At 34.7% G+C, this 22,355-nt stretch overlaps 1 protein-coding gene and 2 long non-coding RNA genes across 5 annotated transcripts; 2 read left to right on the forward strand and 1 right to left on the reverse strand.

Annotated features, from left to right (window-relative positions):
• Window positions 1–1,863: 1,863 nt before the first annotated feature.
• On the forward strand, window positions 1,864–2,825 carry LOC138135111 (uncharacterized). 2 transcript variants are annotated; one of them, XR_011160867.1, is made up of 2 exons: window positions 1,864–1,891; window positions 2,383–2,825. It is a non-coding gene; the product is annotated as an uncharacterized lncRNA (long non-coding RNA). The 2 variants fall into 2 exon arrangements; XR_011160866.1 differs by lacking the exon at window positions 1,864–1,891 and adding an exon at window positions 1,898–2,229.
• Window positions 2,494–4,243, reverse strand: LOC138135110 (uncharacterized). Of its 2 annotated transcripts, XR_011160865.1 has the most exons (4): window positions 3,907–4,243; window positions 3,114–3,737; window positions 2,837–3,057; window positions 2,494–2,786 (listed from the first exon to the last, which is right to left on the reverse strand). It is a non-coding gene; the product is annotated as an uncharacterized lncRNA (long non-coding RNA). The 2 variants fall into 2 exon arrangements; XR_011160864.1 differs by lacking the exon at window positions 3,907–4,243 and having other exon boundaries at window positions 3,114–3,900.
• Window positions 4,244–6,460: 2,217 nt separating this feature from the next.
• On the forward strand, window positions 6,461–18,314 carry LOC138135019 (putative zinc finger protein 66). The gene is made up of 2 exons (XM_069053654.1): window positions 6,461–6,575; window positions 15,299–18,314. The coding sequence occupies exons 1-2, from the start codon at window positions 6,545–6,547 to the stop codon at window positions 16,552–16,554; spliced, it is 1,287 nt and encodes a 428-aa protein (XP_068909755.1). The 5' UTR covers window positions 6,461–6,544; the 3' UTR covers window positions 16,555–18,314.
• The last annotated feature ends 4,041 nt before the right edge of the window (window positions 18,315–22,355 follow it).

The raw sequence follows: 22,355 nt of genomic DNA on the forward strand, positions 1-22,355 counted from the left end.
CCACAAATGTAGCAAAATCTATTAGGATCATTTAAACAACATCTTGACTTGCTGGCCATTGTAAAAGAAGTGAAAATATAGCAGATAACTGTCGTTTTTTTATTAACACTAAAGGAATCAGAAATTGACGATAAAATAAAAACTCGAACTGCTGGAGACCAGCTGATAGCATCAGCTGGTATCATCAGCTGTATCATATCATAAGTGTGTTATTTAAGACATGTTAAGAAACCAGGTAGGAATTTCAAATGATTTAGCTAGTTTACTTTACAGCCGCTCATCAGCGGAGATAATAATTTCACGGACGCCCTCAGCGGAGGTAATAACTTCACGGACGCTCCTCAGCGGAGATAATAACTTCACGGACGCTGGTCAGCTCGTTAGATGCCATGACAATGAAGTGACACTTTAGAATTATCAATGCAGCAGTGCAATGTCATATTTTACGGACGTTTGAAGAAAAAAAAAAGTGTAAAATTTGAAAATGATATTTCCTTCGTGGAATTGTCATGCCTAATACAACTCGATGGTACGAAATTGCGGGAAATTTTTCTCCTCATTTTACTCGTATTTGTTTCTTAGACAATTTCGTCGAAACAAATACTCGTATAATGAAATCGAAAATTTCCGGCAATTTCGTACCCTCTCGTTGTATTAGGTACTAATGATAATTTTAAAGTTCATGTCCGCACGGCAACAGCCGTTTATCCACAATTTCCTTGTAACTCCTTCTTTAGGAAATGAAAAAACTTTATGGATTTGTCAATTTTTTTACTCTGATTGTCACTATTACAGCAAAAAACCGCACATCTCATAATCATAAACGTGAATTACTATACGCACAGTTTAAGAATAGTCTATTAGAGCTCGTGCCAACTCTCATGATCGATGACGCAGAAACCAAAATGCGTACCGAAGCGGCCTTACTATGCGAACTAAAAACATCGGTACCATTTTATCATACTTTACAGATTTGTGGGCTAATTTATGTTGATATTTATTTAGCGACAGGTCTCTAGATAATGTCCGGCATTCTAACCCAAGCCGTTGAACAGTCTAAAATGCAAATTTGGCGCCACCCTGAAAATTCTAACCAAACGACCGATGTTTTTACGTTTCACTTTTGAAAATTGGGCTCCGCCTTCGCGCAGCTTTTGTCAAGATCATGACAGTTGGCACTAGCTCTACTTTGCTTTGTTTACTCTCATGCTGACGTCAGAGCCGCCATAATTTTAGAAAATCTTTATTATGCAATATTATTTATTTTGAGCAATTTTTTATTGTAAACTTGTAATACTTATACCGGGTGATCAAGAAGGACTTAATGTGGTAATGCTGAATTTTAATTTTTAATGGTACAACTGGAATAACTTCCGGTTGTTGACGGCTTCACACTGACAGCCGCATCAGTGACAAGTCACATTTGACATTTCAAATTAAATTTAACATGCTGGTCAATCGTTCGAGAGAAGAGTTAATTTATGTTTAGAGCAAAATCGGGAGCACTTCGAGAATTTCCTCTAGTTAATTTTTAGTTTATTATTGCGAATTCCAACTTTGATTTCTTTTTGCCGTTAATTTTTACTCTCATAAACTACCATTTTCTCGTTATTAATGCTACGTCAGATATCTGTAAAAATAAACCTACAAAACATATCCGGTTGCAGTGCTGTAAATAGCCGAATAAAAAAATGTTCTTAATTGTATTGCCAACTCGAACAGTCCTTCTTGATCACCCGGTAGTTGACTCAAGTCAAGCAAAAAACCACTTGTCATTTGCAATAGGATTTTTTCATATTTTTGAACCAAATAAAGGCACAAAGGGACCAGAAAATTATAGTTTGGATTGAATATTTTCCATATAAGAACAGGGGGCCTACCACCGACTTCGGTGAGTTTTCTCACCAGTGAAAAAACTCACGTGCATTTTGTCACTCATTTTTTAAAAACGCTACTATTGACATTGCGTGAGATGAGAAATTTCACCGATGAGTTTTCTCATCTGTTAGATATTGCAACGTTGCAATTCGCGTTCGTTGCTTAGCAACATATAGGTTTCGATCGTGGTTTTGACATTTAACAAATCATTTTTCACGATTTTTGAAACTTTATAATCAATCATAAAAGTGACGAAAGAGCAAAAAGAAATTTTGGTCGAGTTTATGCGGACTCACCCAGAATTAATTTCTGGAAAATTCTCCGCAAAAAGAGTGGAAAGCGTGAAGAAAGGTAATTTTTCATATTCGTTACTTTAGAATTTATATATATCTACATCGTTCAAAGGGTGCAAAGTGGAATATAATTAAATATACAAATTTGACATCTACCAAACATAACATCAAAAAATTAGAACCGATTTTTTGTCAATAGGTAACTTTTCAGGTGCTCAGCCTATTTTGCAGTACTCAGCAAGCTAAGTGCTTCAAACAGTCAGCCACGCACCTGAAAACTGGTGGTGACAGCTCATTTGTATACTATTAAAATATCCAAGGCTTAATTTCAACATTTTATTTTAATTTCTACAGATCTGGCAAGACAATAAGAAGATGCTGTGAATAAGAGAAAAGCCAATAAAACAGGAGGTGGAGTGAACAGTGAACTGAAGAATTTATTGCTGCAGTGTTGACACCAGTTGCTGTTTTGAATGCTCCTGGTTCTGACCATCCTCCAACCCAATCAATTCGTTCAGTGACTTCAGAGCCTGCCAGTCCTAATAGTTGTTCAGCACCAAATCCTTTTCCTCGTCGATCTCCACGTCCAAAAAACCCGACCATTAGAAACTCCACCTGTAAATAAAACGATAAATAAAAAATGCATAAAAGTTACATGTGCTCACTGAAACTGATGAATTTATTTGTGTCTGACACTTCTAAGGGCTTCCAAATTGTTAGGATACTTAATATAAGTATTTAGTACCTACTTTGGTCTGGCTCAAGGCGTCTGTTACCTACTTCATGAAGTGCGTCACTCACAGTTTGTTGAGAAATGCTTATGAAGCAACTGTATCCAACATCATCCAACATAAGCCTGATAGCTGCTCGTAGCATAGAAGGTGTGCTGCCAACAAATAAAAAAATAATGCAGACAAAAAAAAACCTTATTAGCTTAATTACTTGAGTATGGATAGATAAATCACTGGGTCTTCTTTTCAGACGCATATAAGATCACAATAAAATTAAATAACTCCAGCAGCTCGCCTCAATAACACATCTACTTCTTCTCCAAATTCTCAATTAAATTGAGCATCATTAAATCATCCATTTTATGCACAAGTTTGATTGCAGACCACTGGCAAAATAACACAAAGAATATTGTTGCGAATTGTACCTACAACTGAAACGCGTGGGTGAAGAAGAGAAAAACGAACGGATAACGTCAACATTTAGAATTAGATTAACAACACACAAAGTTGACAAACTGAATTTACAAAAGGTAACACTTTGAACGGTAAATTATTTGATAGCATTGATTACAATACAAACGGATTGAAATGGATTAGAATTGAAAACGAACGAAAAGCGAGACAACCGGCGTCCGGCGTACTCACACCGCGAACGAGGATCTAGGAACGAGGGGCGAGGGCAGGGCCGCAGAACACACGCAGGGCGCAGGGGGGCTGCCTACCACCGACTTCGCGCCAGAACTAGATCTACTGCCCATAGAGGCATAGATGGAGGGATGGTTCACTTTTAGATGAATAATTCCAAACAAATATAATCCACAGAGTCCACTTCAACCTAAAAAAACACGCAAAGCACGTATTGTAATGCATATTTTACAATTTACAAGTACAAAAACTATTGGGCACACTATGGGGTGTGTTAAAGAAAGAAACGTAGAATTAACAGTGCAAGTAATAATAGTCTCATCAAGATGTAGAAAAAGAGCGTTTGGTTGGTTACCTACCTGCGTTTTTCTTCAAATTTTATCTGATATTTAATAATAATAAACCAAAAATATTAAATATTCACTTTGTTTAATTAAACATTTCATATATTATTCATTATAACCAACTAGTATTTTTCATTTGAATTGAACACACTTCAAATGTCAAATCTCACCATAATTCCACTCATAATAAAGCGATCGAAAAATCTCACGCGTTTTCATTCGACTTTTGTCACCGGTGAGAAAAGTCACAGCGTCAATAGTAGGGTTTTAGCACTTTTCATTAAAATGACGTCATTTTGGTGACAAAACTCACCGGTGAGAAATCTCACACGAGTCGGTGGTAGGCCCCCAGTTTTAAAGTAATTTTTCTATTTTGAGTTTAAAATAAGTCTATTCTAGCACCCAAATGACGTCATTTGAGTGCTTTAATAGGTCGTTGGAGTGTTAGAATAGACTAGTAAAATTTACTGTATTGATGTTGGTAGCCTGAACTGTCAACAGACAGACGTCAAAAAATAAATCTCGCAGAGAACAAAGCAAATTAATAAATAACAATGAACAAAACGTTTAATTTTCATTCTGGAATTTGAACTTCTCCCGTAGTAAATTTTCTAACGTCTTTCGTGCAATTTGCCTAATTTGCGGCGGCGTTAGTGATAAACTTTCTTCAGCATTCATTTTCAAACGTCAAATGCGAAAATAAAAAAATCTGACGTTTTCGATTAATTTTTTTCACAGCCGGCTAAAATTATGCCACATAAAAAATGTCACCAACCACCACCAACCATACCAAAATGGTATAAAGCGGCAAAATAGAAAAAATAGTATAAAATACCCCTTGCAGAAGGTCCTTCAAGCACTCATTTGTTCCTCAACTCGCCGCTACGCGGCTCGTTTCGGAATTTCAAATTCGTGCTTGGTGCTGTTGCAAATGCAAAGTGGTTTTTTGCAACTTGAGTCAACTTTAGTACAATTCTGGAAATTGATACCGCTTTAAGCAGAATCATATTGTCTAAATGACTAAAAAACTTCACTTCGTGCCGCTTCTAATACATCCATAGACAGATCACTTTCGGAACTCATTTTTGTTTTTTCTTCTTTCTTTTATTAAACACCATTAATTATCACAAAATTGCAACCAAGCCTTACAAAATTAGAATTATAACGTTTGTTTGACAACTGCTGCCACAATAGTTGGTCAGAGCATACCAGATTTAATAAAGCATCAAGATAATTGTAGACAAAATTTTATTTGAGTTTCCGCTGTGCAGTTTTCGAAAAAACGTTGTTTAATACTCGATTGCGAAATTCTTTTGCATTCTCGAATGTTTTCTGGCTCGCGATGCTCGCAAAAAAAACTCAGTAGTATTTCGCAATCTAGAATCAAAAATAACAATTGTACGATGCGACGATCCGAGTTCTCATTTTTCAACTGTGGCTATGAAAATCGTCTACGTTAACCAATGAAATCGACGAAAATCTTTCGTTGCTAGGTGACGACTGTTATTAACCAGGAGGAGAGAAATTCTACTTCTGGGTTCAGTGCGAGCAATGCGAATAATGACGCCTTCTAAGACTAGTTAGTAGTGGAAAAAATTAGTATGTAAAATTAAATCATTTTATTACCAGAAATACCTCTAGGTATAGTCTGTTTTTTAATCAAAGAACCACGACCTGTTGATTTAGGTTTGAAAATACAAAATTTCATTAAATTTAGTAAATTTTATGATATCTATTGGCTATACCAGCCAACGCTTGTCCACGGCGCTTGTCCTTGAAAATACGCAAACTCGCATCTAAAATTTGAACGTGTTTTTAAAAATGCCTCGCAAAGTAAGACATTTATTAAACTTCCAAATTAGTTGTTATCAGTTGTTATTAACTTTATTAACATGCTGCGCTACTAATATCTCTAATAACCTCAATTTTTATATGATGAGATCACGACCTGCTGTATAATAACCGGCCTGTTCATTTCATTAAAAAAGCATTGTGAAAATGTTTCCGACAAAGAGCCAATTTTCGCCGATGAGGGCGCCACAGTACGGGCGCTACTAAAGAATAAAAATGTGGAAAAATATGTTTAGACTTGATTTTAGAGTTAAGATTGAGTACAGTAAGTTCATATTTTCTTTCTAAAACAATACTGAATACAACTGTATTTTTATATTTTTGATTTTAAATTCGAATGTCATTTGAACGAGAAAAACTCTCGGGGACAAAAACTTAAGATGAATAATATCCCCAAAAAGCGCCCGGACACTAGCGCTCTGCGGGGATCAGTCAAATTATACTTTTGAACAGGCCGGTTCTAATACAGCAGGTCGTGGATGAGATTTCTCACTCTATGTCAAAAGTGTATAACATCGTCAGCTCTATTTTGCGTGTAAATTGCGGTGTTGTGGTTCTTTGATTAAAAAACAAACTATAGTTACGAGAAATAAAAAGCTACTGATTTTTAAAGGAAATCTACCGAAATGTCACTCTATGGGTCTGGTCTGGCAACACTGTTCCCCTTCCGTATGACGGATGAGGCGATCGGAGGCGATTCTTTCTTACGTCACGTCAGTCGCGCGTCGCGCACACGTGGTCGATAACCAAACAGAATTACGAATGCTACTGGATCCACTGAGACTGTGAAAGATTTATTTAAATGCCCATTTTCTGTTCTGATAGAATTAACGGTAAGTACTTAATACCTGACCTATATACATAAAATATCACATGTTTTCAAAAAATAAAATACATATAAATCAAGCACGTTAATCATTGCCGAAAGTCGTGACTTTGCCGCTGTAGTATCGTGTGAGTGTGATAAAGAAAATGTATAATCGAGTCAGCCTTGTAAATGTCGATGATTCAACAGCACCGATAATTGTCAAATGAAATGAAACAACAACACTTTTAAGTAAGGTTATAGGTACCGGGTGACAGACGACGCTGTATCTTGTTTATTTTTTATCCGATCTGAATAAATAACGCATCACATCAAATAATTTTGAGAATACCCCACCGGGTACCCGAGAAAATTAAGGGCAGGGCCGGATTGTTGCGATGGTCAACTTAAATCTCCCGTTTAAAATGTACCTGAAAAGGTGATAAAACTTTTCAATTTTCGTCTACATTTTTGCATTGTATTGTAGCTCTTCACTGTGCAACACCACTTGACACCAGGTTTAGTAGCACTTTTATCAGAGTATTTAAAAGACTCGTAGGCCCGGTTAGTTAACATCGTGTCAGCTAACAACGCGTCAAGTCGGAAATCCGCCCATTTGGGTTTTAAAGGCCCACGAGTGCCAAAATCCCAATTTACATACGAACGAGTTGAATACAACGTTTTTCGTTCGACGAGCCCCTTAAAGGCTCCAAATCGGTTAAAATCTATAAAATTAGTTTGACGTTTCGTTTTAACAAGTTGTGACATTTATCAAAATCCGTTCACACGGGAGAAAATTCTTTAATTCTGACAGTGTCGAACAAAATACTTATAATCTGTTTCAAAATAAAAAATCCACCACCTGTTGAATTATGTTGGCAGAAACAAACAAATCCCTAGAATAAGCTTCATTTTTTTGGGTTGGCCCAACGTTCCGCCAAAATTTGACATCGAACTGTTGATTTTATTTACGTAACATAAAATAATTATTATGTACAAAAAGGTGGTAGCTACCGTATCACACGTTTAGAAAGAAAAATTAAATGAGGATAAATAAAACACTATGAATTACGACCAAAACGACTGTCAACAGTTTTCTTTCATAACACCACTTTTTCCGACACTTGCAAACACACTAAAAACAAAAGTTGGCGACGTTGTCGGTTGTATTTTCGATGTAGAATGCACTGTTGGTGGATTTTTGATTTTGAAACAAATTATATTTTCCATTGGTCTAAATCGTCATGAAACCCGATTTATTAATTTTGTTGTATAAATGTATTCCAACTTTAAAAAAACGATGCTTGGCCATGACAATCTGACAGATTTCATCCTGTATATCTGAATAAAAGTTTGGTTAGGAATTCTGAAAATTTTGAAGGTACAGTGTTGCCATACTTATGTTCCGCTTTTTTGCGAATCGATTGAAACTGTATTACAAGAAATTAATAGAGAACCCAGCATTTTTTATTAAAAATAGCAATTGAAAAAAAAAGACAAATCAAAATGTAAACATCTGGTGGAGGCTTTAGTCGTTGAATGAGTTTCAAGAACGTTTGCTTTAGTTTAACAAGCAGAAAACGGATAAGTTCTCCAAAATGGAATAACTTTTTTTAAAAGAGATCTACACTTTAACCTCCTCCATTATTTCATCTTCAGAATGATCTTCATCATTAGATTCCGAATCATCTTCTAATGTTTAGCTCACGAATTATTTCGTTCAGATCTCTTTTAAAAAATGGTTCCACTTTTCTGATTTTCCTTTTTTTGTTGTTCTAGTATCCTCCAGACCTTTTTTTTTTGTAATTATGCAATATATGACAGATCTTCCCACCTATAAATTAATTATACAGTTCAGGATTTCATCGAATACAAATTCATTGTTCTCACATTGAAGATATCCATAAATCTATTAATAATAGCATCATTACTTAGATCGGCCCTACCTCGTTTAAAATGTGCCTCTAGCCCTTCAACACTCGACAAACACAACTTTTGGCATTATGCACTTGTAGTAAACCCTTTAAATTATTACTTTGTGTTGTCTAATTTAAAATAAATTGGAAAAACGTCAAAATGACATTTATTGATAACTTTATTTACTTTTTGTTTTAGAATCATCTTGCAACATAGCACTTCAAATTTAGTTACAAAAGATTTACAACCAAAATGAAATGAAATATAACTACTACTTTCGTCAGTACTGCCAATTTAACAAAATTAAAGCATGGCAACCTATCGTTTTTTTAAAGATGGAATAGATTATCGTTAAACTCCATCCATTTTCAATATAAACGTTGTTCACGTTGAGTTGACAATTTCAAGGTCAAATATACATGAACGGTGTTGACCTGCATGTTACTATTTACAAAACATAATTACAGAGCGAAAAAATTAAACTATTTGACCTTGAAATTGTCCACTCAATGTAAACAACATATGCACTACTAAGGTCCGATTGCACCAACGCAAGTTAAAGCTAACTGTAGGTTAAAATGCTTCGTTACTTTAGTTACCTATTGTTATAACAATGTTTTAGTGAATTTTAATTTGTATTTAAATTTAACTTACGTTGGTGCAACCGGCCCTTAATCTAGTGATTTTAGTAACGTTTGTGGTGTAATAAAATACAACTTTTTTCTACTGTAAATGCAATGTGACAGCTAATAATTCAGGTTATGTGTATTTTGAAGAGGTTATAATGTACGATTATTGTGATTTTTGACAAATCTCTAATCGAGTCCCGCAATCAAGCAAAGTAAACTAGTTTTGAATATTTTACTTAAAATGTGGTATCTACAGGTTAATATTAAATACCGGCATTGAAACCAGCAAGTAGGTGTACCTTAATATGTAAACCTAAACAGATTTTAACGAAAAGATTTCAGAGCAGGACACAAAGTGGAAGCATGATACATTCAAAATGAATAGTGCTCAGAAGCAAACCCTCTCAAGTCAAGCCTGAAGGCCGGCGGTCTTGTAATTAAAAAAAGCGCACAACGGCGCAAATATTTCTTCACTGTTCCATCGTGCGTCGTTTCCATTCTGTGCCTGTGCCCCCGATCCAGAAATTACTTCGTACTTTTCCTTCAGATATCTGTAGGAGATTGAAGCTAACATTTTAAATAGATCAATTTAAATTAAAAGTGGATTTATCAACTTACGGCAAAAATTTCTCCAACCATTCGGTAAACTGGCATTCTCCTCAAATTTGGACCATTTACTTTTCAAAGGTTTTAAAAACACCGGTGAACACTTTGTTTTATCTCTAAAGTGAGGCATTTTCTCTTTATAACACTGCCTGTGGCCTCCATGATATCGCTACTTAATCGTATTTTTTTCAGTAATTATAATCTGACAGTGTTAAATTTTTTGACAAATTCAAAACGCCCGCTTTGAATGTTCAATATTAGAAAAAATAAAACACTTTCATTGCAATAAGTACAAAAAAAGAAAATTCCCTAACAGTAATGTATATTGAAATGGATGGAGTTTAATTATATCACAAGGTGAGAAATAGTTATTTACATTACCAGATGCGTAAGTGAACTTTTTGGCGAGGAGGTAGTTCAAGGGCTGAGGCGGCAGCTGAGGTCCGTGAAACCTCCGAGGTTAAAGAAGAAACTTACGTATCGTGTATTGTATTAAATTTTTCCTACTACGAAGCACCAACATTTTATAATATTAAAAGAATAGAAAAAAACCGTGCCGTGTCACGAGCGTGCCTTGGATCTTGGAAGCAACAACAACATTTTATTTTTCGTCTTCAAACGGCGCGAACTGTGCGTGGTGCGTGTAATCCGTAACATTAGTTTGATCGTTTGTGGTTATTGGTATTTATGCAACAAGCCTTGCAGCAAAATATGGAATGTGACGGAATTGAAAGACCCGCTGGAATTGAGTTAGACTCAGTGTTGCTTGTCAAGTCGGGTGAGCGATATAACCTAACTTTCCAACAGTTCATAAATCACAATAAATGTGATTTATGATTTGATGATTTGGGTACCTCAATCGAAATTGTCACAAAATAAAATAAATTCTCCTCGTCCCGTAAGGAATCTCCTAGTCGTGTAAGTATTTTACTTTCGCAGCTAGCAACAAGTGGCAAGATAGGTGTCACTTTCGTTTACAAGTGTGACTGTGTTGCTAGGACAGTAGATGAAACTTTCTAGATAAAGTGCGTCTATTGATATTTTAAAACGACCTTTTGCTTCCTTCAGTGGTTTATTGCCCGCTAACAAAGATTGTCGTAAAAGTGGTGAGTAACCGATCCTCAATAATCCGCAGGTACGGTTGGCTTCAAAAAAAAAACGGGAACTGTCAGAAAAAGTTCTGTCAGATTTTATTAAATTTTTATAGTTTGAAACGGCTTTTTAGAATTTAGGTTAAAAAACTGCACTTATGTGTCAGAAATCCTACTGTCAAACAGACACAAATTGACATAAATTGACAAATTAAATTTCCAATTCACATTAGGTCAAATTTCATTTCCGGTTTTTTTTTGAAGCCAACTGTACCATCGAGAGTTTTTGTTACAGTGTAGGTAAATAATCCCCTAGTAATGAGACCATCATAAACGACCCAAAATGTTAACTAGTATTTAAAAAGTCGTTTAAAAATATCGATAGACGCACTTTAGTAGGAAAGTGCGTGCACGGTTTGTGGGCGCAGAGGCGTCAGCCGAGGGGAATTTATTTTTCGGCCATTGGCAACACAAAGGATCAAAGAAGCGATTGTAACATCACAAAAGTCAATGAATTCCTCAAATATTCAAAACCGTCGTCGTCCTTTCTGTTATTCCTAACCCTTGTCCTTGAGGGTTGTCAACCTGGTGGCCGCCCGCCGTTAGTCTGATAACCTCCTTGGCATCTGCTGATTTGACTCCTGCTGTACACAATGTACAGCTTGCGCTAAAGGCTACAAATTTACCCAAAATCAATATTTTACACTTAAAAAAATTGTACAAAAATTGCACATGAAATTGACACTCAGTGCCGCCAACCCAAAGTCTCACATAAAAAAATTCCTGTTTCGTTTTTCTTGCCAAGGCACGCAAATCTCATTTTCAAGACGCTTTAGACCAGGGATGAGCAATCTTTTCTTACAACGGGCCAGTTACAAATTTAAAAATGTGTAATGTAAGAAACTTATAATAATACAAACACTGAATGATGAACTCAAATTATCTCTGTAGAAATTTTTAAAAGTCAAAATGTAAAAACTTTAAAGGGCCGCATGTTGCTCATCCCTGCTTTAGACGAATGGAAAATCAGTATTTTCTAGACGGAGGGCGAAAAATGGTTTTTACTTTGGAACATAAAAGATTCATCTTACTTTCGTAATGATGTTTTCAGTGGAGTGGACATATTAGCCGTTCACGATCTTTTTGGGACTGAATTGGCTATGCCCATCTAGTGATTTTGTTGACAGTATCTCGGTGGTAACTAAATTCCTTAAAGGAAATTGACACTTTTTGTGTTAGGTTAGGTGGTTTTTAGTTTAAGATTACATTTTCTGAATAGTACCTATTCCGGCCAAAAAATTTCGTCTACCCTTTTCCTGTCATTTCACAAAAATTGCGTCTATACTAAATTTCATACAGGGTTATTTTAAATGATTGTAGTCCAAGTAGGCGTAAAAACTAAATGTAAAATTTATGGTTGCCGCTCCGTATAAAAAACATCAAAATGATGTGAATAAGTGAGTACACACCGTTCACACACAGGAGTTAAATTGGGTGCAAAACAACTCAATATCTTTGGATTCAATCGTTAATTTAAAAATAATAAATAAAATCTTCATCACCGCACTTTTCACCTAAAAAATGACAGTCCACCCACGGCCTATATTAGCAGTTAGCAAAGGAGTAAAATATCCTACAGACAGCGACAAAAATTGTCAGTTCACATTAAAGCGGCAAAAATGTCATAATAACATGGGCATGGCCTGCTTCGATTGTATCATTTAGAATAACCCTGTATAAATGTGCATCTAAGCAAGCCATGGAAATCTGATTTTCTGTTGGTCTTAAAGTAACTTTGATTTTTTAGTTTTTGGACTGTTTTAGCATTGCTGATTTCAAAAGCAGTGTTACGTTTTTTTAATAATTAAATTAAAGTAAGTCTTACTTGTTTTTTTCTTTGTATTTTTGCCAAATAAAGATTTATTGGTCATAACCTATAATGGATCTGTCATATGTGACTTTCGTAATGTAACTAAATTAAAGGTGCTTTTACACATCCACAGCTCACTTGATAAACATTTATATGAAATCAACTATAGTTTAACCTTTATTGTGATTATGATTGCCGTTTGCAAAAGAAGAGAAAAATCTGACTTTGTCAAAGTCATAGCCACCCCTTATCTAAGTAATTGCTGATCACAGGGTATTTGTAACTTTCTAAAATTTTCAACATTTCTTTTGGTCATCATAATGGTAAACATCATAATGGTAAACAACAATGGTACCTGGCCCCTGGCGACGGCTAGAGGCATAGGTAGTAAGGGATTAAGCGCCCTTTTTCCCTTGACGGGAACACGAGTTATGGATTATATCAGTTGATAATTATTAATTACCTAACGAAAATTCGTGTATTATCTTATGGCAAGAAATAAGTCAGACGGGAATTCGAGTGCGCCCAAGAAAATAGCCAAGGAATTGCCAACGCTGCAAGTGCGGTTCTCAACTGATTCGATCCAAAGAGCGGTATATAAATTACTTTGGAAAACGGATCAAAATGCGTTATTAATGTACAGTCGCGAGCATTAAATCTTGGTCAAGGTCGCTGTAACAAATTAAAAATTTGGCCTGTTTAATTAGGGACAATGTCAATAAAAGGTCAATAAAAAAAAATATGTCAAAGTTTTAATCAAAACATCAAAATTATGGCCCCAATATCGAATTTTAACAAAATAAAAAAATAAAAATTTCGCCGATAGAAACGAATGTGTCAGAAGCTAGGGTGGCAACCTAGTTGGGACTTTCAAAAAGTTGACAAGATCTTGACAAGACAAGACAAATATCGAGCGATCAAATTAATTTGTAATCGAGTTATCCATGCATTTGAATCCGTATGTCGTTTCTTGACCTACTTTACAAACGTAAAATAAAACAGTCAGTTGAAAGCCAAAATGGTGGCAAGTTTCAAATAAGATTTTATTGTCAAAAAATACGTTAATCTTCAAGAAAAATACATTTATTTTATTTAATAATTGTTACAATAAATATTGAAAATGTTCTCCATGTTGTTCCAAGCACAAATGAGCCCTTCGCCTAACTCCACGAATGACATTTTGCAACATACCTGGATTATTATTAATTTCGTTAACTTTTTCAGTTATTCTTAAGTCTTAAGTCTTGTAAATTATGAACAGGTGTTTGATAAATTGAATTTTTTAAATAAGGCCAAAAAAAAGTCCGCAGGCCTAAGATCACAAGACCATGGTTATTGTGGTCCTAGCTGAATGGACAGTGGCCCCATCCTGTTGAAAATATCTAAGGGCCGATTCATCATCATGAAGTTGATTTATGAAAGGTTCCAAAATCACTTGTTGATATCTAACTGCAGTTAGGTTACCAGAAGAATGATTAAAATGATTAATAACTAAGTGCACATAATTTACCTTCAAAAAACAATGGTCCTATTATCCGTCGTTGAGAAACCAAAAGCCAATTTTTTGTGGATGCAGAGGGGCCTCCACATAAACATGGGGATTTTCAGTACTCCAAATCCTCATGTTTTGTGAATTAACATATCCACTTAGATGAAACCATGCTTCGTCTGAAAACAATGTTTTCTCCAATAAACCATCATCAAACGTGTTCAGAAACCAATGACAATATTCAGTTCTTAGTGGAAAGTCATCTGGATGCAGTTCTTGCACACATGTTAATCGATATGGATAGAATGCCAAATCTTTTTTCAGTATTGCTTCTCATTTGCCATATAATAATTCCACTTGCTGTGCCAAATTCCGAATGGATGTTGTAGGGGCTTCCTCCATTGCGTGTTGAACAATTTCGGTGTTTTCTGGCGTTCGTTTATCATTCTGTCTACCGCTTCCCGGTTTTCTTCGTAAAGTAGACGTTTCCCGAAACTGGGTAACACAACGTGTTAGGGTATTGCAGAAATGGGCATAATCGACGATATTATCGGGAAATTGCTCGCGATACTCATTCCATGCTTCTTGAATGGAGTACTCCCACACGCCGTCTATCTTTCGTCCATTTCGAAAATACGACCCAACGATGAAAGCTTTATGTTCCAAAGAAAATGCCACAAACAGCCAGAAACAACACAAGAATACGAGAGCGAGAATAAACACAGCGTGAAACACAGGTTAGGTGTCGACAATGTAAACAATGCAACGGTGGTTAAAGTTGCAACAAATTTAATTGTATACCCAGCATTAGGATCTGACGAAAAACTGAAATTAACAATAAAATTAGATGTGGAGGCTCTACAGTTTTATCTGTTCTATTTAGAAATCACATTATCAACATTTTTGAAAACCAAATCGATTTTAAAAGTCTTTGAAATGACGTTACTTTAGAAACTACAATTAAGCATATCAATCGCAATAGACATACGGATTCAAATCCATGGATAACTCGATTACAAATTAATTTGATCGCTCGATAGTACAGCGAATGAAGCAAATCAAAATTTACAAGTGTAGATAAGCGAAGACTTGTATATTTTGCAATTATTTAGATTAGTTTTTTGTACTGACATCAAATTAAATTTTCAGATTATAAAATCAAAATGCAAAATTGCCGGTTGCCACCTGAACCATCCAGTTGCGAAAGAGGCGATTTGAAAAAATACTGCTGCAAAAGTTGCAATTTTGAAAGCGATCTTGTGGTAATTTTAAAGCAACATTTTAGGGAGTATCACAAAAAAGACACTGATTGCGTGCAAAATCAACCAAAAAATGACAGTGTTGTAAGAAGCCATATTTGTCAGAAGTGCACTTTTGAAACATATTCCGTTTTAATGTGGATTAAACACTTGGATGGTTCATGTTTTAACCCAAAAGAAGAATGTGAGAACGTTAGTGAAGAAGAGTGGTACCGATGCGAATGTTGTTCCTTTAAGACAAAGGAGGCAACAGTTTTGAAAAAACACCAGGCCGCAAAGCAGTTACTTCACCACTTCCAGTGGTACAGTTGTGATAAATGCGAATTTAAAACGAAACGGAACGACTCCCTAAAACGACATAAGAAAATTCATCTCTCAGCTGATGCTGTCCAGTGGTATAGCTGTGATAAATGCGAATACAAAACGAAATATAACAGAAACATTAAACAACATAAGACAATTCACCTCTCAGCAGATGCCATCCAGTGGTATAATTGTGATAAATGCGAATTTAAGACGAAACGAAACCGCTATCTACAACACCATAAGAAAATTCATCTATCAGCAGACGCGGTCCAATGGTATAGCTGTGATAAATGCAAATACAAAACGAAATATAAGGACAACATTAAAAAACATAACATAATTCACCTCTCCGCAGATACCATTCAGTGGTATAATTGTGAGAAATGCGAATACAAAACGAAATATAACACAGACATTAAACAACATAAGACAATTCATCTCTCAGCAGATGCCGTTCAGTGGTATAAATGTGATAACTGCGATTTTAAGACGAAACGAAACAGCTACCTAAAACAACATAAGCAAATCCATCTCTCAAGAGACGCGGTCCAATGGTATAGCTGTGATAAATGCAAATACAAAACGAAATATAAGAGCAACATTAAAAAACATAACACTATTCATCTCTCAGCTGATGCCATCCAGTGGTATAATTGTGATAAATGCGAATTTAAGACCAAATATAACGAACACATTAAACGACATAAGAGAATTCATCTTTCAGCAGATGCTGTCCAGTGGTATAGCTGTGATAAGTGCGAATATAAAACGAAAAGAAGCGACCACTTAAATAAACATAAGAAAAAGCATCCGTCAACAGATACTGCAAGTTTAAAGTGAAAACAAATGACTACTTGAAACAACATAAGAAACGTCTGGTTTGTCTAAAACCAAAAGTATAATTTAAAAACAACGTTGAACAAAGACTCAAATGAGAACTGTTCATAGCATTTCCAAACAATATACAGTATGTCCCCGGATTGAGTTTACAAGAGAGATTTTTTTTTAATTTTTGATTTTATGCAAAAACTTCAGAGGAATAACATTTTTTGCTTCATCTGAAACCACCATTTCCGTTATTAAAATCTCAATATTGATATACTGCGTTCTTAAATTATCATTTTCTGTTAAAATTTGGACTTATTTTGGAATTAATTTTGATGTTACAAATTTTATTACAATTGGCCTTGTTTTTTGACAAACAATTTATTACTTTTTCAAAATGTTGTCTTTAGAACAAAAAAATTATTTAATCTAATGTTGGATCGGTTTTGGTCACATAATTACAAAATTTCATGAAAAATTTCCCAATACCTACGTTTTAGGGTGTCTAGAAAATTCTGAGCGTTTTTGTGGTATTCGGTTTCACGATATAAAATAAATGTAAAATTTTTGTTAGTTTTTTGAAATATGAAGTACACTTGTCCATAAACAATTTGACGTTTCTCAGTTACATAATTTTCAATTGGTTACATTCTGGTAATTCATTGTTTACATGTTTACATTGTTTACATGGAAAAAGAACGAAATTGTCATTTAATGTTATATGAGTTTAAATGTGGACATTCAGCGGCAACAGCCACAAGAAATATATGCAGAATTGAAGGTGCGGGGACGGTAAAAGAGTCTACTTGTCGGCGATGGTTTGTGAAATTGCTGAATGGGCAAGAAGGTCTAAAGATAAGAAGAATCGTTCGAGACGAAAGAACTCATCTTCTATCGTTGTGGAATTGAGCTTTTGGGACAAACATGGTTGGAAGTCATTGAGAATAACGGCGAATATTTAGTTTAATTGTTGTTTAATTTTTTAAGTAATAGATATTTATTTATTTTCATCTATTTTTCTAAAAAACGCTAAGAACTTTCTGGACACCCTAATATCACGCATGGGTGTTCAGAAGCTTAAACTTCGATATAGAGTTGAATTATGTACAGAAAACGGCACAGATTTAATACGGCGTGATCAAGAATGACTGAATCTGTTGGTAACAATGAAATTTGGCAATTTTAAAATTCACCATCAAAGGTTCATTTTTATAATCCAATTACGAGACAAAAAACACCAATACTTTTCAATTGTTTCATTACCAACAGACTCAGTCATTGTTGATCACGCTGTAGAGTAGTTTTATATTCTATTATCATTTGATTAAAAAAAAAACGTAGATGTTTGTAATAGGTATCCTAATTCGAATTCAAATTGCCGCCGCCGAAATGAACATCGAAGGAACTATTTGGTTCTTTTATGGCGTACTGTTGGTACCGGAAACACACTCACTCTGGTCTCAGCTCTCGAAACGAAGGGTGGTGTTTTGTTAACCGGGCACTTTCATTGTTTTAATTGAAAATGTAGTGTTTGCTGTTAAGAATCTCCAGTTGTTCATTTTTTTTTGTGTATTGTCGCAATGTAATCAGAACCAGGCTGTTCAAAAATTCACCAATCGGGAATATGTACGAGTATATGTCTGAGAAAAAGTGATTGAAAACAATACGCGTTCTATTTATTTTTTGTAAGCAGGGTTAGTGTAGAAAAACGGACTTCTGTATTAGCAAAGCACTTGTACCCCAACCCTGAAGTTTAATAAATTGAATTATTATCAGTTTCTTTCTTTTTTGTTTTGCAGAGATTAATTTCTGTTTTTATTATTATTATTTCAAAATACCACCTCTATAGATGTGGGCTGGATTATTTGTGACAAATGTCGTTCAAACTCTTCGCCCAATTCCAATTGTGATATTTCTTAACACATGGTTAAAGTTATTAATTTCATTAATTTTTTCCACAATTATGTGCTGCAATTCATCCAGGTTGTCTACAGGCCGCTGGAAAATGGAGTTCTTTAAATACGGCCACAAAAAGAATTCACATGGCGTGAGGTCACAGGCTCTGAGAGGATAGGGTATCAGTGTGTTTCGACTAATAATCCGCTCATCGAAGAATTCTATTGGATTTAAGGTGTCTTGCGTTGTGTGCGCAGTGGGCGCCACTTGTTTTTGTGTTTGTATTATCATTATGATTGATTTGATTGGCACATGTCAATATGTGAAGTGAGGTTATTCGTTCCTAAAGGCTACTTTACAGCATACCTACGTGAGTGGAATTACAGTTGTGGACGAAATTTTTTGTCCGCCATTGTTGTACAGTTGCGGCCCCTACAAACTCAGACAGTGTGACAAATAAAACATGTTGGCGGTGTAAGATGGTCCTAAAATTGAAGTTTATAAAATGTCACCCAACTGAAAGAAAGTCAGTGGCGTATAAAATAAGAAGTTTGAAAAATGGAAAAATTCAAATACAATACAGTTAATATTTTATTGTATCACCGTTAGCATCTATGACCTTTTGGAGTCTCCTCGGCGTTGACAGAACTGTGCGTTGTACACCGTCCAGAGATATTTGAATTTAATTGAGGCATTTTAAAAATTGTACACGCTTCTGACTTACAAAAAACTGACACTAACATTGCCATACCGGATAAAAGTCAAATTTACACATTACATTTTTTTTGAATTTGGCAGAATGTGTCAAAAGTCGGTGTCTGAGTTTGTAGGGGCCGCAACTGTACATCATAAAAATCAAGGGCACTGAATTTTCCTATTTTTAATACATGTAAATCAGGCTTTTCTGACTTCTAATGGCATGCTTTTTCAAATAGGTTACGCCTGACACAAAGCATGTTATAATTATTATATTTGACGTAAGAAATGAAAAGTTTTGACATTTTGCTTGTCTCGGTAACATTAAAATTGACAACAAGGATGGATTGAGAATGGCTACGAAAATTGAATTCACTTTTCCACATTTGCCTAAAAGATGGAACGACAAGAAAAACTTAAATGGAATTGCTGGCTACAGTGGGCCGTATGACGACACCGTTATCAAAGTTGTCGTTAACTAAAATCGTGATTAAAGTAAACAAAACGATATAGATTTATGCAATTATAACCGTAACCTCCGTTATAACCTGTCAGAAAGACAGTCATGATTAAATTTAATAAGGATGTCGTGATACGGCTCATTGTTTTTTTTTTACGTAACTAGGCTTTCAAAAAATGTAGGTAAATGTTGGTTGTAGCCGATTAGGATATGTTGCACGCCAATGATCCTGCACTCTTACAGTTGGATTAAAAAAAAACGGCACAGGTCAAAAAAATTGACACAATTTTTTTGGTTTTTTAATAGTGTGTAAAAGGTCTTATTAGAAATAGGTTAACATTATTTGAGGGTATGTCAATTTATAAATAAAAAGGTTAGACTTGAAGAAATTATATTTTTTATAGGTACAGTTGCAGCCGTTGAAATCTCAGACAGGAAAGATTTAAACACTCTGTATAAATTCCGAAATTGGATTAGCGTAAACAGGATTTTCATCAAGGATTATAAAGTCAGTGTCAGTATTTGACATATTAGGTCAGAATCGCGCGTAACTTTTGAAATGCCGCAATTATCTGATTTGCAAAAATGTATTTGACTGAGGGGCGGTGTGAGTATAACAGCCATTGCGAGAGAAATTAATGTGGATAATGTTTGAGTGACATTTCGAGAAACGTCACTTTCAATACCATTTACAAAGCCAAAAGTTTGGCGTTGTCAAAGTGTCTGAGTTTTCAACGGCCGCAACTGTACAGTTAATTTCAAAATTATAGAGTACAGCTAATTTTCTACAGTGTGAAATGCACTTACATTTTTGTCAACTTTTGACAAACAAAATGGATAATCTAACTGAAAACGCGAAAGTGCTCATTCTTTCCAAATTAGAAAAAGGATGGTCGATCCGGATGGTAGCCCAGCATTATAACATTGCGAAGAGCACCGTGCAGAGAATAAAACAGACAATATTATGGTGTTCTAAAATATCAGCGACATTTTATGTTGTCAAAAATTACCTAACCTACACTGACCGGCACAAAAAACGACTCATTATTATTTCTTTAATAAATGATCTTGAAATTATATTTGTGCTTATTTTTCTTTATTATAGTTAAATTGGGATATTTTCAATGATCGGGAGTGCTATGGTCACCATGGCAACCGAATTGTTTTGTTTAAATAAATTATTAGAACGTTTGCGCTACTTCCATGTTGTGTTTTTGTCGGTTGATTAACATGTTAAAAGATTTAATTTGACAATACGAGATACTAATTCAAAATGCTGTTCGAATTTTGGCAATTTTTCATAATATATACATTTTTTTTTTTCTAAAAAAAATTCTTTTTTTTTCATTAAAATTTTATTTGATGTGTTTAATGTTTTGTTTGTCGATATTCTTTGGCAAAGAATAACCTAAATAACACTTATCAATACAACATGATATCAAACATTTTTTCTAAGACAATGAATTACTTAATTATATTAATAAAATTCAAAGCGAGTCGTTTTTTGAGCCGGTCAGTGTATATAAAAAATATGACGTTCAAATTTCAAAAAGGCATCTTTACCTGTGGAAAAAATTGTAATAATCGACTTCTTGATTTTTGAGATGTACTCTATAATTTTGAAATTAACTGTACTCATTAACAGTACAAGAACAAACGAGTTTTTTTTGTCCCGTTTTTTTTTTCAATCCAACTGTGCAGCTGCTGTTCTACCAGAGCGACCTTCTTTAGCAGAATAATACCATTTTATGATGTTTATTCGCTGCTCAATATTGAAATTCATATTTTTAAATTCACAGTGACATTGACAATTGTTAAAAATTGTGAGAATTGCACGAAATATTGAACTTGATGTTACCATTTAATGAAATATACAGGACAGAAAAAGTAGGACAAGTCTTATTAAGAACATTAGCTAAAATTGAGTTGAGTAAACCGGGCTTACTATAATAAATAAATAAATATTTTAATAGTAACTATAGAAAGAGTAAACATATTTACATTAACGAAAAAAAAATTTGTTCTCCATTTTTCTGTTCGCGACTGTATTTTTTGATCCTTAAATTTTTTCAAGGCCATCTGAATCAAAAAGCTACGCTAAGCGTAGCTTTTTGATACAGATGGCCTTGAATTTTTTGTAAAAACAGCGACATCTCGTGGCAATATGAAGAAAAGTGACTCCAATTTTTGTAGCCAGTGTGTGTAGAAAATTTGATATACGAGTACATACTCGATTTTTTGCACACATATTGCACACAAATTACTCTAAAAATTAAATGATCGCCACAGTAGTGACAGTAAATTGAGAAAATCAAAATTTATGAGTAGATAAATCAAGATTTGTATATTTTGCAATTATGCATTTTAATTAGTTTTTTGTATTGACATGAAATTAAATTTTCAGATTATAAAATCAAAATGCAAAATTTGGAATACAGCGAGAGTATCCCCAAATGTGGCTACGGAAAGATTCACAATGCAAGAGCTGTCCTTACCTGACCAAATCACTTTTCAACATGGTGAATCAGGCGAAATGTCACCGGTTGTCACTTGAATCATCAAGTTGCGAAGGACACGATTTGGAAAAGTACTACTGCAAGGGCTGCAATTTTGAAACCGATTTTCTGGTAATTTCAAAGCAACATTTCAGGGAATATCACAGAAAAGACACTGATTGCGTGCAAGATCAACCAAAAAATGACACTGTTGTAAAAAACTACATTTGTCAGAAGTGCACTTTTGAAACATACTCCGTTTTAATGTG

Source organism: Tenebrio molitor, chromosome 7 (genome assembly GCF_963966145.1).
Source record: "Tenebrio molitor chromosome 7, icTenMoli1.1, whole genome shotgun sequence".
NCBI lineage: Eukaryota > Metazoa > Arthropoda > Insecta > Coleoptera > Tenebrionidae > Tenebrio > Tenebrio molitor.

Excerpts from the sequence above, each read along its gene's own strand:
- LOC138135019 (XM_069053654.1), top strand. The coding sequence starts at position 6,545 with ATGCCCATTTTCTGTTCTGATAGAATTAACG. Across the intron at positions 6,576-15,298 it reads CTGTTCTGATAGAATTAACG|ATTATAAAATCAAAATGCAA; the intron begins GTAAGTACTTAA and ends TTAAATTTTCAG.